Source organism: Merops nubicus, unplaced genomic scaffold (assembly GCF_000691845.1).
Source record: "Merops nubicus isolate BGI_N331 unplaced genomic scaffold, ASM69184v1 scaffold7696, whole genome shotgun sequence".
In the NCBI taxonomy this organism is placed as follows: Eukaryota; Metazoa; Chordata; class Aves; order Coraciiformes; family Meropidae; genus Merops; species Merops nubicus.
In genome coordinates this window covers 2,193-20,745 of record NW_008616879.1, presented here as the reverse complement: position 1 = coordinate 20,745, position 18,553 = coordinate 2,193, and the positions used below count along the sequence as shown (strand labels likewise).

General features: G+C 43.1%; 1 protein-coding gene across 2 annotated transcripts in view; it reads left to right on the top strand.

Moving 5' to 3' along the window:
* The window catches only part of PRDM10 (PR domain containing 10), a 32,017-nt gene extending 14,173 nt beyond the window's left edge, over nt 1-17,844 (top strand). The window contains exons 10-22 of one of the 2 annotated variants that reach the window (XM_008942961.1): nt 1,591-1,818; nt 4,520-4,531; nt 6,413-6,760; nt 8,437-8,592; nt 9,373-9,552; nt 10,272-10,382; nt 11,860-12,060; nt 12,633-12,776; nt 14,125-14,295; nt 15,562-15,702; nt 16,346-16,511; nt 17,103-17,215; nt 17,482-17,844. In XM_008942961.1, coding sequence (XP_008941209.1) covers nt 1,591-1,818; nt 4,520-4,531; nt 6,413-6,760; nt 8,437-8,592; nt 9,373-9,552; nt 10,272-10,382; nt 11,860-12,060; nt 12,633-12,776; nt 14,125-14,295; nt 15,562-15,702; nt 16,346-16,511; nt 17,103-17,215; nt 17,482-17,718 — 2,208 coding nt within the window. In that variant the 3' untranslated portion in view covers nt 17,719-17,844. The remainder of the gene's footprint in view (nt 1-1,590; nt 1,819-4,519; nt 4,532-6,412; nt 6,761-8,436; nt 8,593-9,372; nt 9,553-10,271; nt 10,383-11,859; nt 12,061-12,632; nt 12,777-14,124; nt 14,296-15,561; nt 15,703-16,345; nt 16,512-17,102; nt 17,216-17,481) is intronic. The other variant, XM_008942960.1, reaches the window with a different exon arrangement.
* Nucleotides 17,845-18,553: the final 709 nt, after the last annotated feature.

Genomic DNA, 18,553 nt, shown 5'->3' with positions numbered 1-18,553 from the left:
TTATAACTCTTGCTGGTAGAATTAAATTGGTTTGAGCTATGATTCTTCATGATGTTTTAATATTAACAAAAAGACCTCCTGTAGGCATACTTAGTGAAAAATGTCCCTCTGCTTGGAGCTCTGGGTTATATTCTGCAGCGACCTCGTATGATGCATTTAAGTAAAGTGCTAAATTCTCTCTTCTGGCTGAGCTTAGGTTACCACCAAGTCCTTTTCTGAAAGATGTCAGAAGGGGTCAGTGGGTCTTTAAATGTCACGTTAAGCACAGATAGTTGCAAGATCACCCTCTGCAAACTGACAAGACACAAACTCACTTTAGACAAGCAGGCATAATCTGTTCCCAGACTCTTAACTCTAGAGAATACAGGGCCCACAGGGTGCAATCCTGAGCTAATGTGTCTGAATGGCCTGGAGGTGGCTCCCATTCTGCCAGCTTGGAGCATGGCCCACAGCAAGCTCACGTGTGTCTACACAGCTGAGCAGGGCCATGGTTACATCCCGAGCCTTTGGAGGTCTGCCCACCTCCCTGATGACCAGGCACGAGTTCATCTGCCGCAGAACTCGAGCCTGGGGGTGCTGTGAGTGCAGTTTAGTGTCAGCGAGAGTGGAAATGTGCCACCTAGACCAGGGCTGGATGTTTGGCTGCTGTGTTGCTCTGCTGGGCGTCTCTACCTGGTAAGCATTCATGGTTTGTAACAGCTGCACTATTCCCAGCACCTCCCTGGTTTTCTCCCTGCTTTTGCACTTTGACAGTACCAGCCTTGAGCTGATAGGCTTTTGGTGCTCAGTTTCCTAGCTTGTGTGTTTCTAGCTTGTTCCCTTAGTTGCATTCAGTGATGTCAAGGTTCTGTTTGTTTTTTTCCTTGTAACACGAGAGGATTCCATCTCAGAGGAGTTGCTGGAACTTATATGGAAAGAATGTAGATTTTTGGCATGTACTTCCTGCTCCCTTTTCTTTTACGCTAATGCGAAAAAGGAGGAAAACAGCTTTGTGTGATAAGTAAGTGATGTGTGCAGCTGGGTAGATGACAATATGCAGAGCTTGGAAATTGGATAGCAAAACACACTCTGTGCAGCATGATCATCTTGTTGGTGACTTTCCAGTTCAGTGCTCCAGCTAGTTTGCTAGAAAGGAGAAGACACTGCAGAACAACACACGATAATGTTTCCAAGTGACAACCATTTCAACGAGACAGAAATTTTCCTCTTTCTCTGCTCTGTGCTAGTCGTTTGCATCTTAAAATGTCTCACAGGTCAGGCTATGTGACCTTTGCAGTAATAGATAGAAGTGCAGAAGTTGCTTGGCTGTTAACCACGGGGTCATTTGGATTGTCTGGTTCCCTTTGGATAATTTGATGGCCGAGAGAGTCGCCGACCTGCAGCGCTTCTTCCCTGGCACTCTGAGTGTTGTTGCTGTAGGTGGAGGTGATTTGAGAGCATCCACAGAACACAGCAGGAAAGGATTAGTGTAGACACATTTTGTTCATAGCTGGTGATTAAATGTGTAGAGATCTTGTCTGCTGAGTGTTATCAAAGCGTTTTTCAGTGGGTGGGGGGAATAATCACTGGTTGTATGATTTGCGATTTCAGGACTTGCTGCATTTTTCCAGCAAGGGTCAGTTTGATGAGGCCGGACAAGCGCCACTGAATGGGTTGGAGCAGCAGGAACAGACTCCAGTGCCATCAGAGACACAGTCAGCACTGGAGCAGCAGTCAGAAAACCACCCGCTGCAGATCCAGCCGCAGCATGAGGAGAGCACGGTGCCTGCGCAGAGCACCATGACAGCAGATGACATGAGGCGAGCAAAGCGTATCAGGGTAAGCAAGGAGGAGGGCAGACCACGTCTTCTCTCACCCTCTCCATTTGCTCAGCCCTGCCTGCCAGGACCAGCTGGTCTTTCTCTTGCTGTCGTATCCATTTCCAAATTCTGAACAAAGTGTTTCATTCCTAGCAATTTTCTTTGCACTGAGAGGAAGACAAATCTCATGTGAAGAACTAGCGTGTCATGAGATTCTAGTGAAAACTGGTCATCAGTTGGAGCTGATTCAATTCCAGCACAGTAATTCTTTCATAGAAACATGGTCTATCTGAGCTGGCAAGCAGGAGTGCTTCAAACAGCCGGCTGAATCATGGTGCTGTGGCACAGACTAATGACTTGCTCACAGTACCATCTGTGTCTGTCGAGCTCTTTTCTTGCACATAGCTGCCAAAAAGGAACCATGACCTCAGTTTCGATCCACTTAGTTGATGATGATGATATTTAGTAATAAAATCCTCTCTTGGGACAAAAAAACCTGCTTGTCTTTGTAAGATTAAAACCTGTGCAAAGAGCTTTGTGTACTGACAGCAAACACTTTGAGCCTGAGCTTTGTGTCGGCTGGGTGAGCTTTTTTTTTTTTTTCCCCTCTACTATGTGTGGGAGGAAAATGATTCAAGCAAATAATCCTTCAAGCTGTGTAACTGTGAGATTGGTTTATTTAGCCTGAAATCTTTTTCTTTTTCTTCCATGTGTAAAATTTTGATTACAGAAAGGAACAGCTGCAGTTGGGGTATGACTTCATTTTTAGAGAATCAGAAAGGATTACAGAAGGGCTGAATAACTCTTCTGTATAGGAAGATGTTGCACCATACTTTGCTCTCAGTTCATAGCTGTATACATGCAAGAACAGTGCTGATGTTACCTCATAAAGGCACCAGCATATCTTGAAAGAATTTGGTTCAGGCCCATGAATACTGCAGAATTTTTAACTGTATAAAATACTTGTGATCTCTGACAAATTTCTACCAGTAATTTGTATTTTTCATGTCACAAGTTTGGGGGGTAGGGGACTTTACTGAATATATTGAAAGGTGGATAGCAGAGTACAAAGACAGATGCTGAGTTTTTGACAGTAAAAAGTGTGAGTATTTACTCTTCACAAAATGTCACAACTACCATGGTGCAAAGTTGAGGCCTGGGTGTGATGGGAAGAGGAAGCGTTGCTTGATTCCCTGAACTTCTGAACCCACAATATGAAGTTAAGATCTTCTTAAGCAGTAAATGTGGGAAGGGAAAGAAATTCTGAAGTTGCTTTTCTTGCAACTTGGCTTTTGTTCCTTGGAAATTTGCAAATGGATGACAACTAAGAGGAGTGCAGTGGTGGTTTAGACCTCGGTGATTCATTTCTATCTCCAAATCTCTCTAACTTCCCATAGATCTGGCAGCTCATGTTCAGTAAAGTCCTGGAGATGTTTTAAGATAGTGGCACTGGCAGAATGGCAGATGGATGGCTGCAGAACACCTTACCCTATTGAGTCAGACTGTGAGCAATGAGAACTTGAGAGAAGAGTAAACTACCAAGCCTTATTTTTTAAGCACTGCAAAATCATGGCAAGCTCTGAGCACTCACAAAGGTGCTGTGAATAGCTGAATGCACTATGGTAACATGCACATAATATGACAAGCAAGCAAACTTTTGGTTTTAAGATGTGCAGTACATCACTCCCACAGAACATGTAGAAAATCTTGTCTCCTGATTATGATCTAGAGACCTGTGTAGTTCTAGTTCTTCTTACTCATGTAGGATTTAAATTTCAAAACCAATCCTTTGTGAATTACTTCATCTTTTCTAATGTTGAAGGCAGTGATGCTCTGTGAGTGCTGTCATTCTAGCTGGAAGCACTGATCTCTGGTGCTTCAGTGTTCCAAGTCCTGAGAGGATCAGTTCATTTTTCAGCATCTGCTTTAGAGCCTGTGGAGTTTCCTTGGAGATCAGACTTTAAATATGGCAGTTGTGTCTTTAGTATGGAAAAGAAATAGACCTGCTCTTCGAGATACTCCTGTAACAAATTAGAAGAACATTGTGGTCCACAGCCAGAATAACTGTTTTTAATTCAGTTCTGGACAGTGTCCAGAGTGTCTATGGGCCTATCAGAGAAACAGCTGCATTTCTAATTTTTTTTTTTTCACATACAGACCTGATCCTAAACTATCTGTTGTGTGACTGCTTTACTCAGGGGAAGGAACTGGAAGGGATAGGGATGTAATTGGGAAAGCACAGTCACACTGAAAGAAATGCAACTGGTGGTATAACAGTACAAACAGGAAAAGGAGTTTTTTTTAAAAAAACTCTCTACTCCTTAACTTTTTCACTTTTAATCCTTGCTCTGTTGTTATCCTGGCCTAATTATTCCCTTTTGCTACAAGTATTTGATCCTCCCCTTGGCTCTGCAGTGTGCATTACATCATTGTTAATCAACTGAGAGAACATGAAAGGTCGCAAAACACCTTCAAGAGTATCTGTGGTTTTTATCTTTGCCCTTTAACTCCCCTTGGGCAGTTATTAACTACAGGGTAAACCTTGAAGATCCACTTAGTGTTTCTTGGGGCAAACACCTCAAAGGAGTTTTGCCTTAGTAATGAGTAAACTCTGACTAGAAGAGCTGGCTCTCCTAGTGACCTGCAGAAGTCAAGGCTTCTGTTTTAAAGTCCACCACATAACATAAGTATTTTTCTTTCCCTCAATGCTGCCTGCTCAGCTGGAGCTGCAGGTAGGTTTGGTTTGGGTTTTTTTTTGTTTTGCTGGGTTTTTGCTGTATCTAATAGAATGGTACATAACAACATTGCCTTCCATGTTGTTTTGTCCAACTTCTGTTCAGTGTTCCCTGATGACCCCTGTAAATTGTCACAGTTCTTCAAGCAACCAATGTCCAGAGCTAAGTATTATCTGAATAACAATTTGCATGCTTCTAGTTCTTTTCGTACTAATTAATTGCCAATTTAAGGTGACTATTATAGGATGAAATTCTATAATATCCATCTTAAAGCTTTTGTTTGTGCAATTGTTTGCACTGGATCAGCGTTATCAATTAATGAGGTAACAGTTATCTTTTCTGGTTTTATAGTTGATAGCTTATCTAACCAAAGCACAGTAAAAGATTTCACCCTTCTATAGCCTTTGACTATGTTTATTTGCTTGGTGTAGAGACCTGGCCCACTACCTTACTGGTAGGATTCTAGTCAAACAGCAGAGTACAGTAATATTGGAGTGAAGCTCTTGAAGTGCATTTCTTTGGGTTTATTAGTATATCCCCATAGCTAAGAGGAAAATTATATACTTCTGACTCCAAGCAACATAAGAACTTTTACACAGCACATGTCTGTCTTTCCAGCTCACAGTGTGACTTACAGCAGAACTGTGTATTTCCCATTGTCTTCACTTCTGCTTGGAAAATGGAGAATGGAGATGACAATTTGGGGCTCCTGTATTAAACTGTTAGCTTTTTTATAGCAACGCTGTTGCTCTCATGTTACTTTTTCTGCAGTGAAAGTACAGGCTTCCCTCTGCAGTTCAGATGGTGAAAAGGATCATTCAGGTTTACTGATTTCATCTCTAGACAGCATTTCCCAGTATTCCCAAGCTGTTCCCTCATTCCAGCAGAAGAGCTGCCCACTTTTTCTCAGTGTCAGCTGTTGGCACACTCAAGGGACATGGCATTCCTACAGGAAAAGGGGAGAACAAACCAGGGAAATGTTTGCAGAAGTCTTGAATGCATCTCATGGAGGAGTATGTAATACTGAACGTGTGTAAGCAGAGGTGCCAGCAGTGTTATAATGCTGTTTCTCTAGCTGTCATGATGTAGATTCTGTGTATAACATCTGAGAAGAGAGGAAATGTTCATCTTGCTACATCACCAGTGTCTTTGTCTGCTGTCTTTCTTCTTCATTTTCAGGCTTTAGCTCACAGTCTGTGCTAAATGGCAAAGGTGGGCGAGTTGCTCAAGTTCTTACCTGTGGCTTGTAAAGCTGCCATTCTGCCCCTGCTCTTGTGTTTTGAAACTCTGTTCTTCTTTCTGATAATAACAAAAAAGCTTAGGCCAGCACCTTGTGAATGTATGTTCCACCAGAGGTCTTCCAGGAGATGCTAAACTGCTGCTGCACATCTCTGTGGTTATCTTTCATGCAGAAGCTGGTTTTGTGAAGGGCTGTGGAGTTTCCCAAGCACTGCTCCTCTGTGAAAGACAGGGTGCTAGCTCTCTGTACAGCACTTGAATTTGTGACCCAGTCCCCCAAAACCAGCTGGGCTTGCTGCTTTTCTCAGACCTAGGTCTGTATTTTAAAGAGGATTTAATTTCATTTTACAGAAAAAATGCTATGCTAGAGGCAAGTGTTGGCTAAATCAGCAGAAAACAGGCTGGAGAAGAAACTCCAGCACTGTGTTCTCCTAACTCAGTGTGTAACTGCAGGTACATCCCTTGATTCTGCCTGTTGCAGCCCCCCTTCTCTAAAATGGTGACAGTATCTCTAATGCAGAAGCCTTTTTTTATAGTTCAGGTTCACTGATCGTCTGGTCTATTCCATCTTGAAAATATTTGGATGTGGAATTTATCCCTAATAATAAAAGCTAACTGTCTCTTGGCTGTTTCTTTCAGAATGCAGCTCTGCAGCACCTGTTCATTCGGAAGTCCTTCCGGCCGTTCAAGTGCCTGCAGTGTGGGAAGGCCTTCCGGGAGAAGGACAAACTGGATCAGCACTTGAGGTTCCACGGCCGGGAAGGGAACTGCCCTTTGACCTGTGACATTTGCAACAAGGGCTTCATCAACAGCGGTGCTCTGGAAAGCCACATGAAGTTCCACATGGACCAAAAAACATACTCCTGCATTTTCTGTCCCGAGTCCTTTGACCGCTTGGATCTGCTTAAAGATCACGTGGCCATCCACGTCAACGATGGCTATTTCACCTGCCCCACCTGCAAAAAACGCTTTCCAGACTTCATCCAGGTGAGATGTATGGGTTTGAAACACTCTCTCATGCAGGCACTCTGACTTCTTCAGTACTGTTCTGTGTAGTGCTGCACCCCAGTTCATTTGTACAAAATAAAGGGGGCCATGTCAGTCAGAAATTAAAACAGGATAGTGACCAGGTGTTACTAGGTGCTGGCTTATGCCACTGAACTGCTTTTTCCACTAAATCATCAGGTGCAGTGCTTCATTCTGGCATACATACACCTTGTACTTTGGCATTAAATCTCTGTAAAAAAAAGAAAGTGGTTTCGCATCTTTAATCCCTGTTTTTGTCAGATTAATTCATTTGTACACTTTGCATAAATGCCAGATCAGGATACTCTGCTTCTGGACTTCCCCCTGGCCTTCATCTGATCTTCAGGATGAAGATCCCCCTGATCTTCATCTTCATACCTTCATGGTATCATCTTCTTCTCTACACACTGCTTCGGAGAGGTTGTGCTGGAGCAGTGAATAATGTAACTACTTAATGCAGCATGTAGAGCCATTGGAGAAGATCATTAACAGAATTTAAGGATATTATTTTGATCTTCAGTAAGAAGAAACTGAGATGTACCATGTATTCATTATCCTTCATAGGGACAAAGATGTTGATGCATCACTGAGCTGCACGACTTAAATTGAAATGTAGAAATCCAGTTTAAGTCAAGGAGCAGGAGCAGACAGACTATCCAATAGGCTAAAGAGGAAAAGATGGGGAAAAGTGATTTACTAACCTAGTTCCATCCTGACAAAAACCTTTATCTTTTGTAAATGTTGAAGGAAAAACGATGATTCAGAAATGCTGTACTGTGACCTAATCCCCCATAAACTTAGCCATGAAACTGATCGAGTCAGAAAAAAGTCCCATGGCTTTTCTTTGTAGCTTTTCAGCTCTGTTTTGGAATTCAAAGATGATGTTTTTCATTTGGTGTTACATGAATAATGAAGTCACCACAGATTGCTGCTTACTTAAATATTTTTATATGGAACAGATAAAGTTAACATGTTGCTCCATGTATGGTTAGTATGAGAAGATGGTAAAGATTTATTTAAAGATCCATTTCTTGAGTAGTATTTTCTTGGATTTCAAATGTCAGACCTCATTTAGCTATGTTATTGGGGAGAAAAAAATAACCAGCAGATGCTTAAAGAGGTGAAGGATAGTCCCAAAGTGTGCAAAAGTAATTGCCACTCAGGAATGGTGTGCAAATGCTTTTCTGACTAAATTTTTTTCCAATTGTAATTTCAAGCTCATTTTCTCTGATGAAAGGAATTAGTCCCTGTGTTTAGATTTCTTATAAATGAAGTAAAGTTAATAAACCTCAGACAAATGTGTTAACTTGAGGATGATTCAGTAAAACTGCTTTGTCATGGAATTTTGCTGGCCATTAACTGCCCAACTGTGCATTAGCCGTTGCCTTCAAAAATTAGTCTTGAGGAAATCAAATCATCCCTGCAGATGCACAATAAAAAAGTTCTGGCTTTGTAGAAACTATTGCCAAGATATCAACTGTTCTGATAAAACACTTTTTAAACCAAAGCAGATTAGAGAACTCTTAAAACCTCTTTCCTTTCTTTTTCCGTTTCTCTAGGAGTTTCCTAGAGTGTTTCACCACACGCTCCTCTCTTATTTTGAATAAATCCCATTTTTCTGTGGTCTGCAATCCTAGGTGAAGAAACACGTTCGCAGCTTCCACTCAGAGAAGATTTACCAGTGCACGGAGTGCGACAAGGCGTTCTGCCGGCCCGACAAGCTGCGGCTGCACATGCTGCGCCACTCGGACCGCAAGGACTTCCTGTGCTCCACGTGTGGCAAGCAGTTCAAGGTGAGGTGCCTCTGGGCTGCACTGTTCCTGATGCGGGTGGAGAACACCACTCCTCACCCTCCTTATAGCAGATAAGCTTGTGTTCTCCAAGGCAGAAGAAGCTACCATGTGTAAACGTGCTAGACTTGTCTGCGAGTTGTCACTTGTGTCAGTGGATTAACAATATTCCTGGCCAAGGTGCCTGTGTCCGTGGCATCCATCTTGTCAGCGTGTGACATCCAGATGCCTTTCCAAGTCCCAGCAGAACAGATGGAGCAGACTGTGAGCCAGGTAAACTGTGGTGGCAACAGCTTGCTCCTTGTTACTTAGTTTCTTACAGGATACTGAGGGACTGGATATTTTGGGGTGAAGAATCCCGTTCTAGACAGTGTGTGTCCAGAGAGGCTGGATTGCATCTGGGCAGTAGGTTCAGTACCACTGTAGCACGTGATGTCCTTCTCAGTTGAGCATTATTTGATGCAAGTTTTGAGCCATAGAGTTGAGCACTAATACTGTAGACAAACTCAAAGAAAAGCCAGAATGGAGGGGTTTGTTCTCACAGAGGCTGCTAAGTTAGCATTAGTTTGGCTCCTGCTTTTGTGGCTGAACAACCTCAGCTTGGTTTGAAGGCTAAACCTAAGCCAAAAGGGTTTCTGCTGAGCATGCAACTGCTCATGGCACCACTGGAGGAGGAAGCCAACGAGAGATCTTTGAAGAACTTGGGTTGTGGCTCTTCCTTGTAACCAGTAGTAAGGCAGTAAGTGTTGCTGATGTTTTTCTCTTCGACCGCTCTTTTCCTAGAGGAAAGACAAGCTGCGAGAGCACATGCAGAGGATGCACAACCCAGAGAGGGAGGCCAAGAAAGCCGATCGAATCAGCCGCTCCAAAACCTTCAAGCCTCGGATCGCCTCCACCGACTACGAGAGCTTCATGTTCAAGTGCCGGCTCTGCATGATGGGCTTCCGCCGGAGGGGCATGCTGGTGAGTCTGTGCTCTCACAGCTGCTCTGCTCAGTTTTGATGAAGAGCTAAGGAATAAAGATAGAATTCCAAAAGCTGGAACACGAGGGTGTTGTGAAACTGGGAGGATTTTGTAGCTGAGTTGAGATTATATATAATTTTTTTAAATTTATGGGTCTTATCTCTTCAGCAGATGTGTATCTCTGCATTTCACTGCCTGTGTTGTGTGTCTGGTGGTCACTGAGTAATGCTGATTGATATATTGTGTATTTAACAGAACATGAGATAATAAACTTCCTAGTTCAGCCTCACTGCCTCAGTTTTTCTGTGTTTCCTAATTTTTGTTTCTCTCCCTTCTTGAGGGGCCTCTCCTGGCCATTCCCTGTAACTGCCACTCTGTAAAGGTTGTTACACAGCAAGTGAACTTATTTGCAGATATTTCATGAGGGTTGTGATCTCTGCTAGTGAAGGTCTCCCTGGGCAGAGGCCTTTTACATGACCTTGCTCTCAGCTGCAAGAGAGTTGTGGCAAGCTGTTTTACCCCTGCCTGTCTTGATTTTGATTAGAGGAATGAAATGAGCTGGAGCAAGACCATGTTTACCTCAGCAACTGAACGCGAATGTGCAGCAGCAAAAGCTTCTGATGCATCACTACAGCTTTGATTTGGTTGCTAGCCCTGTCTAGGAGAAGCAGCAATTGCTTGGCATCCAGCTGTAATATTTTCTGTTTCTTTCCCAAAAGGTGAATCATTTATCAAAGAGACATCCAGACATGAAAATAGAAGAGGTGCCAGAGCTCACGTTGCCCATCATCAAACCCAACAGAGATTACTTCTGTCAGTACTGTGATAAGGTATGTAAGGAAGTCATTCCTCGGAAGGTTAGCTCAGTCCTAGACCTGTATGCAACCAATTTGTCTCTGTATGGAAACATCTGGCAGTTTTTGTAGCTCTTTTTCAGGTGCTCGTCAGCACCATTCCAGCAATACTGTCCAAAAAGAAGAAAAAAAGACAAAATGCACTGAGGCCAAGGCAGCTGAATGCTAATTGAAAACTCCAGGTCTCCTTTTCTGCTGTGTTTGGGTTGGAAAACATAAACGCTGTGATCCAGCAAGCAGGCACTCGGTCCTGAATCACTTTTTGCAACCCAGGTCTGTGTCCCAGCTGCCTGTAATTCCTGAACACAAATTTCTTTTGGTTTCTCTATTACTTCTAAAAGTCAGTCTCTAACCCCTTTTATTTTAAGCTGCTTACTTAGTCACATGTCAGTAATTCCCAGTGTTCAGGAGCCTGAAGCTGCTTCTGCGCTGCCTTTGGATTCCTGTTCACATTCCCTGGCCTTTGCTTTCTATGCATGTGGGCCTTTATTTAGCAGGCTTTTGACTGTCCTTAGTACATTTTTCTGTGATGTGCCTCTTTCTGTTTAAAGGGGAAAAAAAAGGATGGTTTTAAATAATATTAGAGAATGTTTGTTGATGTAGCTAAAAATTAAAAAGCATGCTGATCACTAAAAGCTATTAAAGCAGTTTGATGCTTTGTGCAAGAGTGGAGATGTCAAACCTCATGAAAAATTAACATTGGACAAATGACAGCTTCAATTAATGGCAGCTTCTCTGAGATTTGGCCTTCAGGTGGCAAACAAAGTTTTTTTTCCTCTTACTTTCTTGTCCTGCTTTGATGTTTTGTTGTGGTATACAAATGTTCTAATATGCTACACAAGGAGGAGTTGATTTTACAGGTTGGTTGAACACTGAAAGGTGTATGTATACATATACTGGAATATTTATGTGTATTATGTACATAGAATCATTTGGGTTGCCAAAGGAAGTTAAGATAACTGAATCCAACGGTTGATACAGCACTGCCAGGTCACCACTAAACCATGTCCTTAAGTGGCACCTCTACAAAAGAATCACAGAATCATTTAAGTGGAGGAAAAAAAAAAAGCCATTAAGAAAAGGCCCCTCGCATCCCTTTGTTCCCTCATCACCAGCCCAGGTTCCAGAAGGAAGCTTCTGTTACCTAATGTGTTACAAGGAAATCAATAAAGCTGGACTCCATCACCTTGCCACGAGGCTTTTGAACTTGACAAGATATATCAGGATACAGAGGAAACATCACAGCCATCACAATGTAACACCTGTTCATTAGCAATTAAGCCCTTTATTTTAAGCAAACACCTGTAATTGTGCATTATGTTGTAATTGAGGCTTTGACTGAACATACTGTCTAAAGCAACACGCAGACCTTCCAGGTAAAGATAACTGGTAGTTGTTTTCTCTGCAGACATCAGGCTTCACACAGTTTTCATTCCAAATGTTTCCCTTGCAGGTGTACAAGAGCGCCAGCAAACGCAAAGCACACATCCTGAAGAACCATCCTGGTGCTGAGCTACCCCCAAGCATCCGGAAGCTGCGCCCCGCGGGCCCAGGAGAGCCAGATCCCATGCTGAGCACCCACACCCAGCTGACAGGCACCATAGCCACCCCTCCAGTCTGCTGTCCTCACTGTTCCAAGCAGTACAGCAGCAAGGTATGGGGGTTGTCTCTCAGCCTCGGGGACGGCACCTCTCTGGTGGTGGCTGTTCTGTGTGTCACCTGTCAGTCCACAAGCAGAGTTCCTTTGTTCTGGGGCAGAGTGGTGGTTCCGTGCTGTGTGCTGACAATACAAGTGCAGCCAGCTCATTTTATGGCAGAAAGGTTCCCTAAATAGAGGGCATGAGCTTGAAAGAAGATATAGAATTTTATCAGACTGTGGTCACCAAAACAGAAAAGCTTGGAAACTGCTTGCTGACAGTGATGAGGGAGAGGAGTGGGGAAACAAAATGCAGAAAAGGTGACCTCAGGATAATGGTCCCCAAAATATTTGGTGGTGTCAGGGGAAAAAGCTTACAGGGGAGTATTTCAGTATCCAATAGCTGTCAGCAGCAGCTTTGACTGATCCTTGTTTCCTCCTTGCTGAACAGAGCATCCTACAGTGTGAATCTTGATGTTGCTTTATTGAGGGGAACCTGAAAGGTGTTGTCCACAGGGCTGTTTGATTTCAGCTGGCCTGAAGCAGAGTTACTGACCATCCTTCCAATGTTCTTTTGCATTGCCCTGCAGACCAAGATGGTACAACACATCCGCAAGAAGCACCCAGAGTTTGCTCAGCTCCCTAACACCATACATGCTCCACTGACAACAGCTGTCATCAGTTCCACTCCTGCTGTTCTAACCACTGACAGCACTACTGGAGAGACTGTTGTGGTAAGGACTTGGGAGATGTTAAATTGGGCCAAGAGAGACAAAAAAAACCCCAGAACTACTCTGCTGTAGTACTCTTGGTGTTTATTTGGCAGACATCACTCTAAAGCGTCTGTTAGGCCATTACTTGAGATTGCTTCTGTTTCTAAATCTGCTTATTGTAGTTCTGCTCTGCCAGGAATTACATAGCACATGCTGGAGCCCTAAGGATCTGTCTTTTTTCCTTACTCTATTCCCTTTCTTCTTTTAGACCCACATGGTGCTGACTCCACATTATACTTTCACATATGCCTGATGAACTCAGGAATACAGATCTTGTGGATTTCCACTAGGGCTGTTCTCCTGAGGTGCTTGCAGTTCTTGGGCTCAAGAGGATGTTTAACAGGGACTGCAGACTGGATCAAATTCTGTTCAGAGGAGACAAGGTCTCTCTGTAATCCTCTGGACAGTGCAGTACCAAGTGATAAGAACCTCCAGTGGGTGGTCTCTGCACTAGAAAGTGAAAACTGAGACTAGAAAATCAGTTTTGTGTCCTTTAGTGGTGTTGGGGTAGCACATAGCTTTAAAAATCCTGTTGACCACAGTTTAAAATGCTGTGTTTGAAGACTGAAACCAGATAAGGCTGTTTTGTGTGAAAATTGGCAGAGTCAAGCAGGATGCTGTTGGCTTCATGAACCTGATCTGTTAGGTGCTAAATGTCTTTACACACTTTACAAATATAGTTGTGAACAAAAGCATCACTTTGGCAGGTGAGGAGGAAAGGTAGACTACATCCAAGGATCAATTTGGAAACTAAGTCAGCTCTTTAACACTGCAGGATTTTTGTTGTTTAATAGAATACTTCTAAGACAGAAGATTAAAATAATTGTTTTACTGTTTAAAATGCTGTGTTTGAAGACTGAAACCAGATAAGGCTGTTTTGTGTGAAAATTGGCAGAGTCAAGCAGGATGCTGCTGGCTTCATGAACCTGATCTGTTAGGTGCTAAATGTCTTTACACACTTTACAAATATAGTTGTGAACAAAAGCATCACTCTGGCAGGTGAGGAGGAAAGGTGGACTACATCCAAGAAGCACGTTTTGACTTGGAAACTAAGTCAGCTCTTTACCACTTCAAGATTTTTGTTTTCTAATAGAATACTGCTAAGACAGAAGATTAAAGTAATTATTTTACTGTTGGATGCTAAGTTAGCTTTGGTCCTGACTGGTGTTTGAACGGACGAGAGCAATCCTAGTGGATGATCCCTGGTGACTGCTTATGACCCCATCCTCTGTACACACTAAGCTCTTGTAACTAGATGACTGGGTGTAGACAACACCTGATGATGGTCTGCATCTCTCTACCTGTTCAGACAACAGATCTACTGACACAGGCAATGACAGAGATTTCCCAGACCCTCACAACAGACTATCGAACTCCCCAGGGGGACTACCAGCGAATCCAGTACATCCCAGTGTCTCAGTCCACAACTGGCCTGCAGCCACCTCAGCACATACAGCTGCAGGTCGTTCAAGTGGCCCAGGTGAGTAACTTCTCAGGGGACTTGATGTGCTTTTGATCCCCTCTATACCAACACAGTGCTTTCTTGGGGCTGTAGTGCTCAGAATTTTGTGAAGGAGTGGTTAGAAAAGTGGTGCAGGCTATTTTTTACAGATAAATTGATTGATAATGCAGATGGTTCCCATTGTAAGCATTGTGTACTGGGCATAAATAGTCCTGCCAGTGTGGACCAACTAGCTGGGGACATAACGATGCAGTGCTAATTTCATTCTACTTGTCTGGGCTCTTTGAATCTGCTCTAGGAAGGTTTTCCAGCAACTGGAAAAGTGGGTCAGTGGGTGACCTGTTTTTGCAGTTAAAGACTAATTTGTCCTTCATTGCTCTCCGTGAGCCAGAGACAAAATTGAGAAGTACAGAAAGCGCCTGCTTTTTCCCTTCATATCATCTACTAGAATATTCATTCTCTGTGATGCTCAGTAGCCTCCTAAAAATAAAAATAGAGTGTAACTAGAGTAACTGAGCTGAGGAAAATAACTTGGGCAGCTGTAAGAAACTGCCATAACCCTCAAATCTGTTGTCCACAGGGTGAAGCTGAAACTGCCATTTGTATTTGAATCTGAAATTTGGTGTCCTCTCTGCCCTCTCATTACAAATTAAGTTACAAATTTGGTTAAACAGTGGCCCCAGTTAATATTGACTGTGGCTGTACTTAAGATACAAAAGCATGAAAACAGATTCCTGCAGTGAAAATTAATTTTATCAAGAGCTGAGACTTGTAATTAAGTTACTCCAAATGGTGTCATTAGCAGGTGCTCAAGGAAGTCGTAAATTGTTAAGACTCTGAGCACTTGTCTTGATACAGAGCTATGTTGAACTGCAGTCTTGGACAGGCAGATCCTCAAGCATGTATAAATTTTATAGAACAGTGCTTACAAAGAATGATGAATGTAGTTGACACTAATCCTGCTTTTCAGACCCTTTAATTTGAATTCAGCAACTGCCACAGACAGCTTATATGACCTTAGGCAAATCCTTGCCGTTGATACCACTGAGATTTAACCATCTTGGTGCCATTACATCTGTTAAATGCACTTTTTTTATCTCCCTGGAGTGCAAAAAGGGTAAACACAGGCTTGAACAAGGAGGGCTTCATGGCCTCACTGAGACTCATACCTCATTGTTCCACACCTTGTGTCACAGAAGAGGATTACTTGGCTGCTTCTGCAAAGAATGTTAAGTATATGCCTCTGCTTTGATTGATGTCTAATTTTTTTTTCATTTTCCCCAGGCTACCTCACCTCACCAGTCCCAGCACTCCACAGTAGATGTTGGGCAGCTTCATGACCCCCAGACTTACACCCAGCATGCTATCCAGGTGCAGCACATCCAGGTCACTGAGCCATCGCCAGCGACTCAGTCATCAGCACAGGTATTTCACTCTCCTCTCATAGGAAATATTTGCCCCACTGGTCTGCTCAGCTGGTGTATTACATGTGCTGATGCAGGAGATAGTGTTTTTTCTGTGATATTTAGAGGACCACTCGTGAAATGACCTCAGAGATGTTCATATGAGAATTATCAATGATGTCCCTAGAGTGTATGGTTTTGTTTGCATTTTGTTGTTTTTTTTTGAGTTTTGGGGTTTGTTTTTTTTCATAAGAGTATATAAGGTAAAGATAAACTGCTGGGAACAGACAAGTTTGCAGTTTAAAGGAATCTAGCCAATTGAAGGATGTAAATGGAAACTGTCATTCCTCAGTTATTTGAAGTTCAGCTCTTCATGCTGGCATTTGGCTGGCTGAGTAGTATTTTACCTGTAATCTGTTTTGTGCCACAGACTTGCTATGTAACCTTCAGCAAGCAACATCTCTATTTCAGTTTCCCAGTGCTCTGCTTACTTAGCATGGAGTGAAGCAAGTTGGAGGAGAGGGAGAACTGTGCAGTTCTTGTGCTCGATGTATTATAGAACCCACCCCATGTTTTGCCTTAATAAGATGGACACATTTCTTACAGGTCAGAGCTACACGATCCTTAGTATGCTGAAGGCACTTACACCTTTCTCTTTCTCCTAGGTTGGAGGTCAGCCTTTGAGCCCTTCCTCACAACAATCTCAGCAGGCACTCAGCCCCTCCCAGATGCAAACGACCTCGACACCAAACCAAGCTGTCCAGCAGCAGCAAGGAGCTGCAGTCCAGCACACCTATCTTCCCAGCACCTGGAATTCGTTTCGGAGCTATTGTAAGTGCTGAAGGCAGCTCTCACTGGTGCTCTGGGTATTGTGTGGGACTGATATGTCCTCCTTTTCTCCAGCTGCAGATGGGATAGTGTTTTCAGAGCTCTTTAAGCTTTGTGATTGACCTTCATAGAGATCTCAGAAGATGGTTTCAGACAAATGAAAATGCTTGTAGTAACTCTTCTGCTGTACGTCCATAATGATGTGATACATGGTTTGGACAGTAGACTGGGCCCCTTTGGTCCAAGGAACTTGCATGCACCAGGAATCCATATGTTGGGAGGCAACTTGTTCAAATTTGGGTGGATACCCAAAAGAGTCATACAGAAGTTAAGGGTGATATGAAGTGATTTCTTGTGTCCGTGCAACTCTGGATATTAATTCTTGGGTAAGAACAGTATGAATTGCCACATCTGCAGCTGATGTTAGTTGCCATAATTCTTTTGAGGCCTGGAGAATCTTACAAGGCTTTACACTAATTTCTGTTAAACGACAACTGTGTCAGGCTTGATATCTTACTGATGTAAGACACTGTCTTTCAAGGTGGCCTTTGACTTGCACTAAAGATCTTGATTCTCCAATTTCTGTTTCTGTAGCATCTGAGATTCAGATGATGACCATTCCCCAAGGCCAGTATGTGATCACAGAGACAGCTGTAGGTACACCAGTCACTACTGTCAACACAGGGCAAGTCAAAGCAGTTACTCAGGTAAGGAAAACAATCATGGGCTTTTTTTATCCAGAATAATGTATTTGACTTAAAGCTTTTAGTTGGAAGGTTCAATGAATGCAGAAATGACAACTGGGGTGCAGAGACTAGACAATAATGGTGCAAATACAGCTTCATTTCAGAGTTCCTTGTTTGTATTCAAAACTCTTCCAGCACAGCAGCAGCAAACTTAGAGACTATTAGAAGAGAGAAGTTACAGAAATGAGGCAACAGTTAATCGGGCTTTTTTTATGTTCACCATGCAGACTCACTACGTGATATCTGAAGGCCAGCCTGATCTGGATGTCAAACAAAACTCCTCGCTCTCCAGTGAGGTGCAGGTGGGTGTTTCCCAGCCCCCAGCCCACACGGATCCCTTGGAATCACCAGCCAGCAGCCAGCAGCAAACCACCCAGTACATAATCACTACGACCACCAACGGGAGCGGCGGCAGCGAGGTGCATATCACCAAACCAAGAACTTTCCCAGCAGAACATGAATGAAGAAACCTCACCTGGCACTTGCTTGTTACTTGTCACCTGCCCCTAAAGCCCAGATATATGGGTGTCCTGGGGCTCAGTATGTTTTAAAATATATGCTCACTTCTCAGCTAAAATCATGGAGCTCTTGTTAATGCTTTAAGAGGGTTTAAGTCCCCGGTGACTGTGAAGAGGTACCCTCAGAATCCTTTTGGGATGCTATTTTATGCAGCTTTTAACAAAAAAAAAGGACAAGAGAAAAAGTGAAACCTCTGCTTGCTCTGAACTTGATTTTTGGCATGTCTGCTGACCCTTATTTTTCATTTTCAGAAGCGCCTCCAGTAAACAACTTATTTGAATTGTATGGGGAAAAAGCTTGCCTAATTGGAGGCTTACTGGCAAATGATAGAGTAGGTATATTTTCAGTAGGAGCTGATAAATGGGAGGACATGATGTAAATTGCCAGAATATGGCAGAACTGCTTCCTACATCTTTGTTTCAGCAGCCAAGGTGAAAGGGAATGAACCAGCTTGACGTGAGCAGACTGCCTGGAGAAGAGCAGCAGCAAAGCGGTGGTTCCTCATGGGCATGCGTGGGGATGGATATTGTGATGAAGCTGTGAAGATGTGCCCAAGCAGTCACTCTGTTAAATTATAATTATTTTTCCAGCCCTTGAAAACTGTTTACATGCTGCCTGTCCTATTTTATTTACCAAGCTGTTCCAGAAAAAAGGAGAAGCTCAGTCTTAAACCTGTGTCGTGCGGAACAAGTGGATTGAAATCAAAGTAGCGCCTAAGGGTAGCACGGAGCCACTGTTGAATCTCTTCCCCTCCAGGATTTGCAGGGGAAATCACCCTTT